We start from the raw sequence: 18,347 nt of genomic DNA on the forward strand, positions 1-18,347 counted from the left end.
GGTAGAGAATGATTTAACAAAACAGACGTTTTGTTTAACAAAAAATCTTTTTAAAGCACAAATCAGAAATGTGTTTCATGGTCACATGGTTACTTTTATTTGGAATAAGGGGACGCCAGTATAGATTTTACTAAGAGGAATTTCGATTCCTTGGTATAATGAGAATAGTGGTGTGTTTTATTTATTTTATTCTACTTTACTTTGCATTGCTTTGTTGCTTCTGTTGTAAAAAATTATATTGAGTGTAGTAAATTTCCATCAAATTTTAACCTGCTGTCAGACAGTATTTTCTAGAGGCTGTTTGAAAAATATGAAAGGACACCAGAGAAATGACTTTGAATCTGCCATGTTTGTTTTAACTCCTTTAGAAACAAAGCCAGCCTGTGTATTCAACAATGTGGAGTATAGCGATGGGGATATGTTTCGAATGGACAACTGTCGGTTCTGTCGATGCCAAGGGGGTGTTTCCATCTGCTTCACTGCCCAGTGTGGTGAGCTGAACTGCGAGAGATACTATGTGCCCGAAGGGGAGTGCTGCCCTGTGTGTGAAGGTAAGGACAGGTGCCAATCAGAGAATAAGAAGAAGAGACATGGTTTAGGGACTTAATATCACAGTTGACCTACTTCAGTCTCCAAAATAGAGGAAGATTGAAGAAGTTCCCGTTTTTTGTCACCATGGTCTACCTTTTAGGACTTCAATAATGCTAGGTAGACTGTGTGAAACTGTCAATACTTCCCTGAGGGAAGTTACACCCTGGGTGTAGACAGCGGTCACCTGTTTCCACAGATGGACGTGAGGTTTCCCGGAGGTGCTTTCTGTTCCTCCTCTGTGGTTCCAGCAGTTCCTTGGCAAGTCCTGGGACTTTCTCTCCATCCTGACATCAGAATTCCACCCACCCTGCTCCCCTCAGATTGCTCAGCTAGGACAGGGCCGCCCTAGTTAGTCACTGACCACCTTAGCCAGTCAGCTCAGAGAGGAACCAACCCTGCTTCCTTTCTGATACCCATGCCAGTCCAGGTGAGAGCAGGGCTCCCCGTCCTTTGAAAATGTGTGGTAGTGAGAGTCGGGTCATGGTGTGGCATGGTGGTGACACCAAGGCAAGGCTCAGACAGTGTCCACTGTGGCCCTGGGCAGAAGGATCCCCAGGGCCTGCTTTCTCTTTATTCCCCATTTCCCTCCAAGAAATAAGAGGTCCATGTTCCTCCAACAGGCTCGACCCTCCTGTCTCTCCTATGGAGAAATAATAAACATTTCAGAATGATAACTCTGAATATCATATACTACAATCCACACATTTTAAGGATCAGGATAATCAGAAAAGTAGTCACTTGTCTGAGTTTCCAGTGAAGCCAGGAACAGTGAGTGCCTGACCGTGTCTCTGGCCTAACTGCACTACACTGTTTCCCCAGAAAAGAGGATCACGTGAGCTTTCTTGTCCTGCCCGGACCACAGACCTTCAGTCTGGAGTCAGGCACATCCGTCTCATGTCTGACACTCACCCTGCCCTTACCTCCACACGTGAAACGGGAGGACAGAATTTCATGCCATGTTCCATAACTTTTTCTGTTTTCTAAATCCATTTCTTTTCAATATTTGAGCTCTGTTTGCCACATAATACTGAAGATATGAAATTGCTTAGAGTATGCAAACTACATTCCTAACATTGAACAGTGGTTCATAGCAGGGAGGCCACCTTCCCTGTTAGAAATTATTTTTGCTAACATGGGAGAAAGGTGGTTCACTTCTTAGGTGTCATCAGGGATTTTAAGAAAGTCACATCAAACTTTTAACCTTCCCAATTGATTTGTTCCCTAGCTACTCCCCCCGGTGTGTAAATAGTCTCTGAAACTATATAGCAGTTGGTCATGTAAAAACATAGATATGGACCTCTGTGTAATAATCATAATGAGTTGTCTGGGCATAGATCCGGTTATGTCTCACTTCCTGGAATTCAGATCCAGGCTCAAAGTAGAAATGAAGTATGCAGTGTAATATTTTTTATAAAGAAATTTTATAAAGTCTTATCTAACTCAGGTCTCTTGGCTGCTTGCATGTCTGGCAGACTGCCCTTCTGAAGCTGTGGCTGCGTGCTTTTCAGTTTGGGCCCTCTCACTCTCTTGTAATGCCCTACTACCTCTTTGGAATAAAGAGGACCAAACTCGGAACTGCCTGGACTTTGCTTCCAGCACAGCAGCACTTGCTTCTTGAGGCCAGATTTTATGTTTCTGAAAAAGAACATTGAGTGATTTATCTAGTTGCTTTCATTTATAAGGATATTTGGGGATTTTTTATTTATGTGCTTGTCAGCAACCTCAGAAAACTTTTTTACACTCTCCTTGGCTACCTGCGTTCCCCAGCCTCAGCTGCTGCCTGACTGCTCAGCTTGGGGGAGAAAAATGGCGTAGGTTCACAGCTTTCCCTCCAGGGCACAAGCAGTGCCATGAATGGTTTAGAGAAGCTGTGTCAGTCCTGTCCTGAACAAGGCCACAGCAGGGAACTGTATACACCTCACTGTGCCTCCAGGCACCGTGAGATAGACTTCAGTTAGTCCTAGAAATAACAGGCTCCCTATAAGTTAGATGGGGCATTATTCTTTCCACTTTACAGGAGGTAAAATGGAGGTGTAATAAACATTTAAGTTGGCAACTCAGAAGGCATCGTCAGAGCCTAAAATGGATCAGCATTTTTTTCTCACGACCAACCCACAGCTCCATCCACGAAGTTTTGCACCTTTATGAAATGATAACACCTGCACATTGGTTTTTATGCCTCAGATCCCCTGCCCTGTGTGCCGTGTCAGGATGGGTGGACAGAAATTCAGCATGACAGCTGCTTTTGCATGTCCCCCTAGAGACACCTCCTGTGGCCCTGAGCTTCTGCTGAGCACAGCTGGAAAAGAACTGCTGATGACGAGAACCTGGGGAAAAATGTCTCTAGGTGCAGGCAGAGATAAGATGTAGAATGCCCTCAGTCTTACTCTGAACTCACATTTTAATTTAGATCCCGTATATCCTTTCAATAATCCCGCTGGCTGCTATGCCAATGGTCAGATCCGTGCCCATGGGGACCGGTGGCGGGAGGACGACTGCACGTTCTGCCAGTGCATCAACGGAGAACCCCACTGTGTTGCGACGGCCTGCGGACAGAGCTGCATGAACCCCGTCAAAGTGCCTGGGGAGTGTTGCCCTGTGTGTGAAGGTAACCCTTGTAGATTCTAACGAGCCCCTGGCAAATATCTCGTGTTGGATAAGCTTCTACCAGTATGTGCTTGCTTGTTTTCTGTTTCCTCAGGCATAATGTCTGCTTCATGCTGTTACCAGTTGCAGATGAATTTATTATACAGCCCAAACTAATCATTTGGGGGAAATGTTACACGTTTACAGTGAGAATAGTGTGGGCTTTATTTTGTCACTGCAGATAATGCTTATCTGAATACTTTACAGTCAAGGAATACATACATTTTAAATCAGTTCACCGCAAGCCTGATTAACATCCAAAGGTCAACACGATGAAATGAAATGAAATTGGAAATAAGACCCATGACTCAAAGCATAGCTTGTTCAACTTGTAATGCTTACATAAGCCCAAGAGTCCTGGCAACTAGATGAAAAACCTGGAGCCATCAAAGGTGGTTTTCACTGCCTGGAGTCCTCACCCTGAGCATCCATTCTGCTTCTAATATCACGATGGCTGTGGCTTTGCAGTTCCTTTCGGGCTTTTTCTTATGTCTTGGTTACCTGCATTCACTACCTCTCTTCCTGTTTCATGGAGAGAGCCTGAGATATCCTGGACTAGTCTTTCCATCCCAACCGCTATTCCAGGCCATTTCCCCCATCCTGGGAAGATTCTTTGCACACTTACTCAAGTCAGCCTTAATCCTTGGTCCATGTCTGTTAGTACAGACAAGAGATTGAATATCTATACTGACAGTTCCAATAGAGAGTGTCCGTCATTAAGAAGCACATTTGCATAGTGAAATGAACTAAAGTGGGTCAAAAATTAGTCCTTGTGGAAGATGGATCCTCCTAGAATTTTTTAAAACAGCTTTTAAGGAACTGACAGGTCTTTTCAGAAATTCAGTCAAGTAGACTGAGTCCTCTGTCAAGAAGTCTTTTTGCTTCTACCGAAATTTTAATCAACTCAGACTTCAGAGTTTGCCTGACTGGCTTCATTAACTTCTGAGGGGTTAGAATTATTAAAGACCTTAAAAATCATATAAAAATTGAAGCTGGAGGATTCTGGTTCTATTGACATCACCAATTCCCTCACCATTACTCTACTCAGAATGCAGCTGCCACACTCCAAAACTTTATAGCTTCCAGATGACCAATTTTGTGGAAATCACCCACCCACCTCGCACATACACTCCTCCTATCCCCTGAAGGCAGCGTTTCAGTGCTGGAAAAAGGAGTGTGCAATAATGTTTGATGATGTACGGTCAGCTTTACAAGGAAAGATGCCCTCTGAAGCTGATGAAGATGGGAATATCTATCCCTAGGAATTAGGGGCAGTCTGTTATTGGTTTGAACTATTTAAGTATATGTATGTGCATGATAATGTAAGAAAAATTAAAAACATATATAAAATCCAGTAAACAGTAACTCTTTAACTTCATGAGTCTTGAGTCTAGATTGAAAATAAGACTTTGAAAAACTTGTTAAAAAAAAGTAGGGCCTTTTTTCTAAAAGTAAGAAAGGCAAACCCTTTGCCCTCATCTTTGGCTGTCATTAGCATATCCATTGTGGTCAGTGGAGAAGGGAAGCAGTTGGTGAATAGACAAAAATATATATTATATGTATGAGAAACTGATTTATTCTTATGTCATATAGATGTTTGGGTAGGAAGTAGATGTTAGTTTGATCACTTAGAGTTTGGTCTCTGAAACAGCTGGGTCACGTTGTAATCTTCCACTGTTTGAGAAAAGAGTGACAGTTTGGGTCAGCCATTAATTCCAAAAAATTTATTAAGAACCTTCCATAATCCAGATACCACATCGGACACAAAGCTAAATGAGGGATAACTCCTAGTAAACTTCAAAGAAACTATTTAGGCTGTTTTAAATTAAACCAGGAAAAACAGAATGTCTGCATTCAGGTGCTGTGGGGTGAGTGCTTTTTATTTGTACCTGATTTCATTTAATCCTCACGTTAACACTCTGCCAAAGGCCTTATTACACCATTTTAAAGATGAAGAAATTAGGGTTTTGAGAGATTTAGATAATTTTTCCCAAGGTCAGTTGCCAATATGTGGCTGAGCTGGGATCAACTGAAGTCTGTCAGATTCAACTACATTTTTGTCTGCTTCCTCTGCTCCCAGAGGTCATCTCAGTTTCTACCTGCCCCTATTTCAAGTTCCCTTCTATCTCTCTTCATCTCTGGCTTTTGGCCCTGTGTTGGGACACACAGGAGTTTGATGACAGGGGAGGAGATCATTTGCAGTTTGACAGCTACTCCGGGTGTTGTTGATGTGATCTCCCACCTGCCCTCTCCCCTGAATTTGAGCACCTCGGGGGAAGGATGCCTTTGAGACTCATCCTCGATTTGCTTCTCAAGCCTCACATTCAGGTTGTCTCCTTCACTTCACCAGACTTGGCATCTTTATTCCAAGCTGTTAGGCTCTGCTGGTCTCAGCCTTGCAGAAGGTTCCATTGTTTAGTTCTCAGAGAACTAATTTATCTTCTGTTTCTTGTTTTTGTTTTAAAGTCAGTTAAGTAATAAGTTTCACGTAAAACTGTGTTTACTCTCCAGTGACACCCTCATTTTAAGATGTGTTCAGAAGACAAAAGATTCTTTTGGCATGGGGATAAAAAAAACAATGTACAGCTTAGGATAATGATCATAAAAGTTTATTATTATCTATGAATAATATTGTAATAAACTTATTTATTAATAATAATAAACTTACAAAATAATGCAAGGCAAATAAATCTTATTGCTTAGTTTTCAGGATCCAAGAAAGACTCTGGAAGTATTCAAAAATATTTTTCTCAGCAGTCATTCAATAGCCTATTTAAATAGAATTTCAGGTGATTTCCGAAGAGCCAAAGGATTAGACAGAATAAGAAAAAAGCAAGGCATTGTTGTGTAATAAATAATCAGCCAGAATTATTTGGAGGAAACAGAAAGACTGGTATTTATGCAGTTTATACACAGTAAATTCCTCTGTGCATAATTGCATAACAAATGTTGGCTCTCACCTTTATTAGCTACAGTCCCAAGGTACATAGTCAGAGTCTGAAATTTGATGAAAGGGACCCCACACAAGGATTGTGGGTTTAGATTCTTCCTAAATAAATTACTGCATCACCAAATATAGTGTGTTTGGACCTTCAGGGAGGAAGAACCTTGTTGTGACTGCTGTTGTTATTAGAGATACATACCTTCCAAATGACAACATAATGTGCTTGGTTACTCCTGGAGGACTGGGAATGTGAACCTGGGGGCCCTTAAAGACTATGCTGTTACTTGACAGCTAACTCAATTCACAAGTACCTGAGTGCTGTTTAAATTGGCACTTAAGTACTCTCTTGATTAAGTCTTAGCAAGTTAGTGTCAACACCCAATTCAGGTACACAGATAAGCCATCCCAGTCTGTAAGTCTATAACTGACTGTATTCTTACGGTTTGTTCTGTTGGCTTTTCTCTACATCTCCTCTTGCTCGTCAATTGCATTATCTTTATTTTCTGGCCCTTGTAAAAAGCTGGAATGGAAACACATGGAATAGCAGATAAAGTTTGCAGTTTAAGCATCTATATGGGAGATATGTCCTTATTTTCTTACAAACTAAAAACAAAAAAGGAGGGCAGCAGAATTGTCTTCCTCGGCAGCTAGCACCATTTGCATCATCTTGTTTGTAGCCCTTAATGAGAGTAGCTGACATTTCTTGCACACTGTGACTGTGAGCCAGGCCTCAGTGCTTTAAGAGCATCAGCCCATTTGATCCTCACACCTCCCCTCTTGTGCAGGTACTGCCATCCCAATTTATGATTACAGAACCCAAAGTTCAGAAGTCATGTAACTTGCCCAAGGGCCTACAGCTCGGAAGTGGCAGAGCAGTGTATCTCCAGAGCCCTGGCTCTGGACCCCTGCAAGGATACTGCCTCTGAGACAGAGTGCACTTATTGACCAGTAGCCTAAAAGAGGCTACGTCCCCCATGAGCTAGGATTTACCGTATGCTTTTGAATCCCTAAAACAGCACCTGTCATGTAAGTAGGTGCTCAAAAATGGTTAATGAATGGATGATGAGTGAGTGAGTTAGCGAAGGGGGAAAGACTGGAATAAGACAACAGACCCTGATAGAGGGTTTCCTTAACCAACGCTGTGAAAGGGGTCAGATGCTGACCTCTGGTGAACTGAAGAAAGATTAATGTATAAATGCTTCTATTTGAAAATGCACTTTGAGAACAGAAAGCAGAGTGTTACACGAAGTATGTTTGGCACACGGTGGGTCCAGACGCCTACAGGTGAGTTGGACCAGTTAGCTTCAGATTGACTGCTCACCCTCCTGATTGAGCACGTAGCTCTCGACTCCCACCCAGGGGTAGCCTTCCAAGACTGGTTTGTAAACTGTGGTTTATCCTCTCTCAGTTCAGCCCCTGAAGTCCAGAATCACAGAATTAAAGTGGGCCTTCTCCAGACCCTCCAAGGCTAATGCTCACTGTCACATTTAATGTACTGCTTTTAAGACCTGCGCTGAGAGTGTATAAGTGCCACTGCCTTGTTTTCAGCTAGACTTTTTTTTTTTTTAATATCACAGTTAGATATTGAGAATAATTTGCTAGTTGATTTCCCAGTAATGCCAGGTGTAAATCCTGTCTAAGTTGATTCTTAATGTCAGAGGGACCCTAAGGACAGGGTGCCATTTTCCATGAAAAAAAATATCCGTTTGTTTTGTAATTAAAAGTAAGATAAGGGGGCTTCCCTGGTGGCGCAGTGGTTGGGAGTCCGCTTGCCGATGCGGGGGACACGGGTTCGTGCCCTGGTCCCGGAGGATCCCACATGCCGCGGAGCGGTTGGGCCCGTGAGCCATGGCCGCTGAGCCTGCGCGTCCGGAGCCTGTGCTCCGCAACGGGAGAGGCCACAACAGTGAGAGGCCCGTGTACCGCAAAAAAAAAAAAAAAAAAAGTAAGATAAGGTGTTGGGGAGGGAAATACTGGCTTCATGATGTAATGACATGACCGTGATGACGCAACAAGAAAAATGCAAGATATGTGGACAATTATGAGGCCATCTCCACCTGATGCAGGAGATAAGAATTTCATCATCCCTGATTAGTCTTGATGTCAGATCTGATCTGCTGTCTCATCTTGGGCTGTGGCTGGACCCTGCCCAGGTGGCCACTGTGACCTGAGTGTTCTTTAGGCCCAGTATGTGCAGAGTCTCCAGCTGGGATGAGTTGATGGTTTTGATGACCCTGGGGATTTCAGAGCCAACGCCAAGAGTATCACTTTTCAAGAACTAGAAACAGCATCGGTAATATTTTACAAGTTAGCATTCAATATTAGGATTTGAGTTGCTAGTAAATAAATTCCATGCTTGTGGTTGGGTATTTTCCAACCACAATGGGTACTTTCCTTTGTACTATTTCCGTTTCTCTGAAACAAAAGCAAAATCTATTTCCAAATTCACACAGGAAATAAGAGAGTTATTTGTAGATTGTCACAGCTGAGTAACGGGTATATGAGGGTCCATCATATTATTCTATCTACTTCAATATTTTAAAGATTTTTTCCATAATAAGAACTTCAAATGAAAGTTATTTGCAGAGTTATTGTCTGAAACTGAGCTGAGTTTCAGGCAGGCCTCGTGATTCTGCTAACCTGGACTTAACCAACTCTTGGAGTGGAGGAATAAAAATTGACTCCCTGTCCATGGAGTCTTTCTAATTCTCTGGACTTAGGATGGAACGTGACAGCTGTGCCATCAGCCATCTTCCTGCCAGCCAGCTGTCTTGGATCCCTTACTTGGGAAATCCTGGTCCTACCTGGGACAGTATTGAAGAGAGGACATGAGGCATTTCTTGACCTTGTGGATTTAATGAGCCACTTCAGCATCAGCTCACCCAGTAGATCATATGCTGCGGTCCTCTAAAGGGCTGGAGGTCTTTGAGCTGTGAAATAGACTGTCCTCCTCATCATCAATACTGATTTTATGGGAGCGCTATATTCTTTCCATAAATTCTGATATCGTTTGAATCAAGCCACCCTTCAAATGAGGTTTCTCCTGGGCTGATGGAAAAGTTTGTACCAGGCACATATCTGGGTGGGAATTCCTTGAAACAAGAAAATATGTTTCCAGCCCCGCCCATAATACTTCCTCACCAAACAGTATCTCAAACGATTAAGCTACTGCTTCTGTGGCAAGGAATCAAACATAGTTTGGCTGACCCCAGAGGCAGTGAAGTCAAAGATGCCACAGGGTCACATGATATTAATGTTCTGGTACGTAACAGGGATCAAAACTCAGTTTATGGGTGGTACTGCTTCAGTGCCATATACCATGCTATTATTAGTAGGCCAAGAATAATAAAATATTCATAATATTTCAAAGACTGTTAGGCATGTTTCATCCTTTAACTCTAAGTGTCCTGGAAACTAGTTCCATAAATGGAAATTAAAATATAGCACAGTGTGTTTTTTGGCTTGTCCAAATAAGGTCATATGTGGGGTAACAAATGCATAGCAGATGACCATGTGTCAACCTAGGTGTCCTTTAACCTAAGCATCCAAAATTGTTCATGAATGAATTTCATAGTATTTTTGTTTTCTCTGGGGATTTAAAATATCTTTAGGTATTTCAAATAACATTAGAATGGTATGGTTCAGAGCTGATTCTGAAACACTTGATTAGAGAAACCTTTGCCTGTGATTTTCCGGCATTTGGCAGTCCCACCTATTAAGTATTTCCCTGTGGAAGTGGCCTGCAAGGGGCAGGTTCCTCTTTATTTCCTCTGCTGTTTACTTCCCATACCTAAATGGGCATTACTGCCAGGAGTCTCATAATTTTCTTACTAAGATCATAATCGAATCTAATAGTTCAGACTTGGGCCTGCTAATTTTCATCTAATCAACAGAGGCAGGAAAACAGAGTCTGGAATGCCAGCTATGTGAATGAAAAATATTTAGTCATTCTTGAAATGATAGGAATGTTTTTCCAACAAGCTTAAATAAACACAATCTCTACTGAGACTGTGTTAAACTTTTTTTGGATAAGAGACAACTCTTAGGCAACCAAACAGAAGTTAATGAAGGTTATTAAGAGACATGCCCTTCAGAAAAGGCTTATGGACATTAAAAAGAAAGATTCCATTTTCTTTAGGGTACAACCATTGACCAGAAGTAGCAGAATTGGTTTCCTTTTAACTTTTGTCAACCTAATAGAATTTAGCATTTTAACTGGTAATCACATTGTCTACGTTTTGAGAGATGTCCTGCTTTACTAGCCATGGCTTATTAGACCGTCTTACTTTAAAATCCTCATCTTCATCTCCTTCCACTGTTTGCCTCAATTCTAAGGAATGGATAGGTCTCAGCACACCTGTATTTAAAGCACTTGACAGCACTTTTTATATGAAGCTTGTTTATTTGTTCCCATCAATGCAAGGTCCAACTATAAAGTAGTGAAATTATTTTTAACATAATGAAATTACTTTTAAACATAACCAAGCCTTACATATCCAAGTGAAGTGTTTTTCCTTTCAAAATAGTTATATGGGAACTGTACAGCTATTGCAAGAATACCGTCGTTCAGAATATTTTTGGTACTTCTCTGTTGAAACTGACATTGCAGCTTGCCTCACGCACATCCTTTTGAAAATTCTTAGCTTTGTAAACCTCTGACTTTAAAGGTTTATTAGACTCTAGGAAATAGTCAAAGTCATTCACATCTAAGTCTGGTGGAAAGGCTGGGTGATCTAGCTGGGTAAAACTTCTCAGAAGAAGCAAAAAGTGACAGTGAAGTAAAAGCACTCTGTCTTCTATGACACAGTAATTTCCTCTGAAAGAGATTCTGAAGAGAAGTTTCAAATAGAATTTTAACATGAACAGCATTTTAGCACAAGCATATAGCCCACAAAAGTGAGTGCTTTTAGCAGTAACACTTATTTGTAAGTGCAATTCCTGGTGTGTTTATTGGAAAAAAAAATCAGTTCACTTACCACATAGTATTTGTATGACTTCTAGGGACTAGAGGCATATATTTAAATGGTCATCTATTATATTACAACTTTTTGTAGAATTGCAGATGTTCCATTCAAACTTATTTTCAAATAAATTAGACTAAAATAATTTCCCTCTAGAAATAACTATTTTAAAAGTGGTGGTGAGGGCTTCCCTGGTGGCGCAGTGGTTGAGAGTCCGCCTGCCGATGCATGGGACACGGGTTCGTGCCCCGGTCCGGGAAGATCCCACATGCCGCGGAGCGGGTGGCCCGTGAGCCATGGCTGCTGAGCCTGCGTGTCCGGAGCCTGTGCTCCGCAGCGGGAGAGGGCACAACAGTGAGAGGCCCACGTACCGCAAAAAAAAAAAAAAAGTGGTGGTGATTCCAATATAATTTATTTCTAATATTTTAGTTCTCGAATTCCACTTCTGATTGTACCATTTTAAACTGTCTCATTTTATAGTCTTAACCTTAAATGAGCAAAATGATTTCACATTGTTTAATACATGAGGGTTAGTATTAGAGATGGTGAGCAACCCAGTGAACTGTTTTTAAAGGCCCTATTGAAGTATTTTCTGTGCTGTGTCTGGCGGATTGTTGAAGATAAAATATCTGCTGCAATATTGTTGTAAAATAACAGGGCAGAGCGAAGGAATGAAAATGTCTACTGAAGAACATCCCTTGCCCATTGATGGATGTCCCGTCACAGGTGGCTGCTGAGGTGTCAGGGAGCTGGATCGTACCCACCTGTTATCCTCTGCAGTTGAGACTCCCGAAATGCTCACTATCCATCATCACGCAGGTTGGGAAATCTGTTACCCGGGGGCTCGGCAGGGCCAGATCTTGGTCTGGGGTCATACCATCAGTTTAATCCCAATTTGATATGGGACAAGCAATAATGAACAGTTAGAACTTTTTTGAAATTTGTTCGAAACATGAGAGGATAGTGATGCATTGCGTTTTACACATTTTTCAGTTCGAGTTGAATTATTAGCCGTTTGACCAAGTTTTCACTTGCCATGTATGTCTACAGGATACCTGTTTACACAGCCAGTGAATTTTACTTTCACATCTAAGAGAAGCTGGATTTATCACATTCGTTTGAAACAGAGCCCAATTCAGGGATCCAGACCATTGGAGACCACAGAATTTAATACTCGCTGCCAGTCGAAAATAAGATTCGGTTCAAGGCTCCAGCTCTCATTCTGCAGCATCATGAACCGAGACTAAGAATCCCCAAGAACATTCTAAGACCAACAAGTGCTTGGTCCTTGGGGACCCTGAGAGTCATGTGGCGCTCTGGGTTTGATTTTTCCCCTTGGCTGCTAGAGCAAACTGAGAGATGAGTCTGTAAGCCACGTCCCCAACCAGGCAGGACCTCACAGCGTGCACCCTGTGTGCCGACCTCATTCCTGGCTGCAACGTATTCTTTCTACTTAAAAGTTACCTTGGTCCTCATCTCCTCACTTTAAAAACGTATACATATATAATTTGAGACGGCCTTGGGTCTGCTTTGGAATCCAGCAAAGTATATTTAATGCTTGTTTATGTATTCGGTGCCCCTGCGCCGGTGCCTTGCACTATGGTCCTGCCACCCGTAGTTTGGGCATTTGAAGGACAACACAAAATGGTGTTCTTTTTCAGCTTAATTGGAAAGCTATTGCCCTGCAAATCAGCTCACATTTTAAAGCAGTTCAGGGAGTCTCTATTTTGTTCATGAAACTAAAAAAATGTTCGGAGATAATCAACTGTCAGTTTGGGCCGGCCTCAGGCCTTGCGTATTGAAAGAGGGCAGCAAGCTTAGATCTTTTCAAGACTGTGACTCTCTCATGCTTTCTGGGAACCAAGTTTTAAAAAGATTCCATGGAGATCTTAGACCAGATGAAAGCAATAGGGGTGTTCGGCAGTGCTGTGACAGAGACACTGAGGACATTATTGTTTCAAACATGACCACCCCCACCAGTATTATTGTTAAGAAAGTACTGGTTGAATTATCTCATTGTTGACATAAGTTTCATATCACTGACTTACTGAAACTAAGATTTGCTGATCAAAGACATCTTTTAGAGATGGATTTTCCATATCCTCTTTCAGCTTGAGGATGGCAGAACTACTGGCAAAACTACCAAAACAGTATAAATTGTACTGTGATGAATTTGCCCTCATCTTCGAAGATGAGCAAGGCACCCATCATGAGAGAGGAAGCATGGGGTCAGCCAGGCACACAGAAGCATTGTTTCAACTCACACTGGATAAGCTGATTATGAAGAGATTTCTCTTCTCTTCGAGACACCATGGACACAGTCAAAAGTCGAAACAATGATATTCAGACTGCAACTCAGCAGATGTGAAAGGCGCCAGTGGCCAGTCACTAACACCCTCCAAAGCTTACCAGACCATATAAAAGGATGTCATGGACCCACCCACACCCCAGATGCTTTTCATGTTATCAGTGGAGATAGAAATGATGCGTAAGTTACAATGGACGGGATTCAGAATGCCAAGCCAGTTGTCAGAGCATTTATCAGCTGAACATTTGAGGCTTGCAAAAGGACTCATAATTCATTTACTGAGCCATCATCTGAGACCAGTTCTAGCTCTAAGCAGGCAGGATAGTCATTTCAACATTAATTATAGCAACAAGTAACATTCTGTTAACACTTCGAGTTTATGGAACAGTCCCCTCTTTACGATCTTATTTGAGTCTTACGATGATCTTGTGAGGTAGGAATAGTGGGAATTCCCACTTTATAGAAGCCCAAAGAGGTTCAGCATCATGTGTAAGATAATGAAAGAACAGGGACTCAAGCTCAGTCTTCTAACCCCAAGTCCGTGTCCTTGGCATTACTTCTCTAGAACCTTATCGTAAGAAGGGAGAGGGTGAAGAAAATAAGTCAGTGAATATCAAAGTATTTGATCGTCGTGGCTCAGATTCAAGGCTTTTCTTGCTCCTGGCTCCATTCTCATTACTGAGACCCCAGTTACTGTTATTTTTGTCTTTTGTGACCCAGCCTTTGATCCGGGTTTTCCCTGAACCTCGGCCTGGAATTTTGACCTTGCTGTTTGACCTCTTGGAAAGCCTGCTTCCCCTTGTCCGTTCCTGCCTCTCCCACCTGGGGAAACAGCTCCACCCGAGAGCGCTGAGCTGTCTCCCCAGATGTCTCTGTCCTCACGCTTGCAGTGGGCCCAGCCTCATTCACACCCAGCCAGGCTGCAGGCCCTGAGCAGTGGTAGTCAGGTCTCCACTGAGTGTGCCCAGCACCGAGATAGACCGTCATCAACACTTGTGCCTTCTGATCCACACGCTTCCCCTGTCTCACTCTGATTCCTGCCGGTCGTTGCTTAATCAGCAGGCAGATTTGCTGGGCCTTCGGCACAAGCACCCATCCTTCATCCAGTACGAGATGAGCTGCCGAGTTGAGTGAGTGCCCGGTTATTTTCAGGACTATTTTAATAACACTTTATTTATTTGGCACCATCAAGGAGTGAGGTAGTCACAGAAATGGATTACCCAGGTAATTGAAATCTGGGGTGTCAGATTTTATGTTAAGAATTTTGAAGGAAGGCCTTCCACAGTGCTCTGTGTACTTTTGTGCCTTGTTAGGCCAGAAGTGCAGATCATAGTTTAACCATTTCATAGGCTACTGAGTACCTCGTTTTAGACTGTTTGGGTTTGGGGACTTGCATTTAGTTTTCACTGTTACTAGTGTGTCAGGTTCACAACAGCCTTCTAAATCTAGCTTACTACTTCAGTGGAGCTCATTTATTGGGTACCTACTATGTGCAAGGGACTTCTGCCTTGACGAAGACCCTAAGGAACGTACTGTCCAATCCTACAAAAGTTAGGAAATTATAGATTCGGCCTGTTGGGGACAATATTGAGTGGGGCTCTTTCTAAAAAAATGTGTCCTGAATTTCAGTTCTCAAGTGTCCTTTTGTCCTCTTTGTTCATTCATTAAGTGCTACAGTGGGCCAAGTACTGTGCTAGATGCTGAAGTTGTAAACAGTGAACAAACCATTGCCCCTAATGTGAAGATCCTTCCCCGCTGGTCGTCAGCCATTTCGCAGAGCGGCAGGTTGAAATAACAGAATTCTGACCATCTGACACCCCTCTCCCAGCCGAATATAGCTATTAGAATGTGCAGATACACATATACACATGTACTTATAAATATGGCGCATTCTTCCCAGTTAAAGGTTACCAAGATGTAGTCTCTGTGAGAATAAACAATAACAATAATATAAGGATAAAATATAAGACAAGTATAAAAGGTCCAGATTATTCTTGGAATCCAGTCATTTTGTGAGCTCTCTCAAGCTGAATTCCTGGAAAAAGATACACCATTCTCTGTTAAAAATTTTTTTTTAATTTTTCTTTTTGTGGTCTTTTAATAATCACATAATCGTAGTACTGTCTTTTCCTATTAAACATGAGATTGGTAAAGGAAGAAAAATATGACCGACAGCCAAGATTCCTTGGAAAAGCATACAAAGTTAATAAATAGGCCTAAAGTAAATATATTGCTTCTCTATCTGCCCATAAAATAATACAAGTCTTGGGAACATTTTCACACCATTCATTTTAAAATAAAGAAACTGCTCTGAGATAAGTACTTTAGAAATTACAAGGATGTAGGTGTTGTTATGAGAAATATATACAAAGGAAAAAAAGGATAAATGTGCAGTGGCTGGAAGAATTTGAAAATTCCAACTGCAGGAGATTTTTTTCCATGACTCCATGAGACTTTCTTAAATACACATTCATACCCCATGGAAATTCCCACTTCCAGATTAGGGAATTTTTGTATCCTCAACTTTTTTTTTCTTATTGTCTACATTAATAGAGTTTTCCCTCTAGCTTCATTTGGGAACATTTCATCTTTACCTTTTCCTAGGCTGCAATTATGTTAACAATTTGCTGATTTATTTGAATGGTTTTCTGACTAGTTATGGTCACATTTGAAAAGCAACTGTGGTAACAGAATGACATACGAAGACACAGTAAAACAGATAAGTTATCTCCTTTGGTTCTGTCTTGGCCAACTTTATCTCCAGTTTTATGGCCCTGGACAGGCTACCAGTAATTGTAGGGCTATAAGGAGGCCTGATATATTTAGCCATATAAACCAAGTGAAGCTTTGGAATTTTCCCACTTATTAGGTACTCACATTGCTTAACCAAGTCCAGCCATTCCCCCTACCCCCACCCCCACCCAAGAAATCTTAAGGAAGAGAGTGCCTGAATTAGGTCTGAAAAGACAACATAATTGTTCATCTTTGTTTCTCGCAATCAAATAAGCAGGCTTGCGAATTTACACAGAAAAGCTACGTGAAGTATGCGAACCATTAATAAATCCCAAAAGGAGAAGTAATAAGAGACAGATAGGAATTAGCTTCGTTTATCTTATTACTTCCATATGAATTTTTTTTAACTTATAAAAGAAATTTAAGAACATATCTGCCATAAAAAAAAAACCACTATGCTTTCTAGAAATTTGCCTATAGAGAGATTTTTCCAGAAAAACTTCCCTTGGTTTGTGGGTGTCTGTGTGCGCGTGCATGCACTTGTACGATTCGTAGGAATCTAGGGTGCTGGCAGACAGCTGCTGCCCACAGCCAGGCCCTCCAGACGTGCCATTCACCCAGAGCACAGCACGGGGAGGCAGCAGTACTCCTAGAGACGATTGAGGTCTGAAACCAGAGCTAATGATTACCCTCCTAACAGAGTCAGTGCTGCAGACAGTCCTAAGCACGGTGGCTCTGTATGCCTTACACGAGTGTACTTTTCCAGAGTCACCCACCCATACTCAGGAGCTACTAGTTGGCTGTCAGCCTTCCCAGGGTTGCTAATCAGAAAGAGTGCTTCACATATTTGTCAATGGAGATGATTAGTATTATTTGCAAGATAAACAGCTCATAGTAATCAAGGTAATGAGAAGAACCTTGTATGTATTAATTCAAAACGAGGAGTTCGGTGGAGTAATACAGATTAGACACCAAAAAGCATTTATTAACATTTTCATTTAAGCTATATCTGAAAAATAAAAATCAGTGATTATATACATTGTTTTAGAAGCAAATTAACATTATTATTACACATTTTTAAATAACTGGTAGTCAAAATACATTCTTTTTTGTTCTGTTGTTGTCCCAAACATGTTGAAATATCCAATATGATGATGACAGGACTGATACTAAAACTTTAAGTCAACACCTTAAAAGGTTGAATTGGAGTTTCAACTTCTTACTTTCCTTTCCTCTTTTTGGAAAATTTTCCATAAAGTAAAATAACAAAAAGCAAGAAAGTATAGAGCTTAGATTTGCTTAACACATTTATACCCCCTGAATAATGAAATGTATGTTACCTTATGGTCTAGTGATGTGGCCTTGGAGTTAAAATAATGATTTTCATTTCAACTTTATACTCTTGACCAAATTAATTGTGATCACAGTGCCTTAATATCCCCAGTAAGCAGATAAAATTGCTTCTAGAAAATACTTGAACATCAGTGTAGAATATTGGTGGTGTTCTTCAGAAACTTAGTGTCTGAGGTTCTCTAAATCTTGAAAAACGTGAATGTTTTCCTGGAAATGTTTTTACTGATAAGGGGTTTGTTGGGCTTCCTAGAATGTGAAAGAAATATCCATCCCTAATTTTAATTAAACATAAAATAAAGAGCCAATATGTGTTTGCTTATGTTACTGCAAGTTATAATAGTTTTTTTCCAGAATTTTGTTTTCTAAGACTTGGGATAAGAATTGGTGCTGAACATCTGCATTCCTGACACAATCCCAAGGGTTCTTGTAAAAATAGCTCTTCCGGAGAGTATAAGGTACTTGGAAAGTCTTTAAAAATCATTCAGGAAAAGGACAGGTGGAGGAAAGTAGAGATTCCCACCCAGATGCAGGGTAGGAAACAGCAAATGGATATAGACATAACAAACACCCGTTTTTGTTCTTTATTGCTTCTAGGCTCAGAAAATATTTCTAGAATTCTTCTCCACAAAGAAGCGGTTCCAGGGTTCCCTTTAGAAATAGTTGTAGCCAAAGACAATGAATTCCTGCTGTTTCAAGCCTTCTTCCTTTGGAGGACATTAAGGTATTTCTTTAATTCCTCAGCTGATTCAATACAAGATGAGATGGAATTTCAGGGTGATACTGTAAGCAGTACTTCATTGAATTTCCCCTC

At 41.3% G+C, this 18,347-nt stretch overlaps 1 protein-coding gene across 2 annotated transcripts in view; it reads left to right on the plus strand.

Annotated features, from left to right (window-relative positions):
* CRIM1 (cysteine rich transmembrane BMP regulator 1) overlaps positions 1–18,347 on the plus strand; it is a gene marked incomplete at its 5' end in the record, with an annotated part of 206,515 nt that overhangs the window by 132,295 nt on the left and 55,873 nt on the right. For both annotated transcript variants that reach the window (XM_082671722.1, XM_082671723.1), the window contains 2 exons: positions 369–551; positions 3,002–3,199. In XM_082671722.1, coding sequence (XP_082527848.1) covers positions 369–551; positions 3,002–3,199 — 381 coding nt within the window. The remainder of the gene's footprint in view (positions 1–368; positions 552–3,001; positions 3,200–18,347) is intronic.

Source organism: Grampus griseus, assembly GCF_964374135.1.
Source record: "Grampus griseus genome assembly, chromosome: 15".
NCBI lineage: Eukaryota > Metazoa > Chordata > Mammalia > Artiodactyla > Delphinidae > Grampus > Grampus griseus.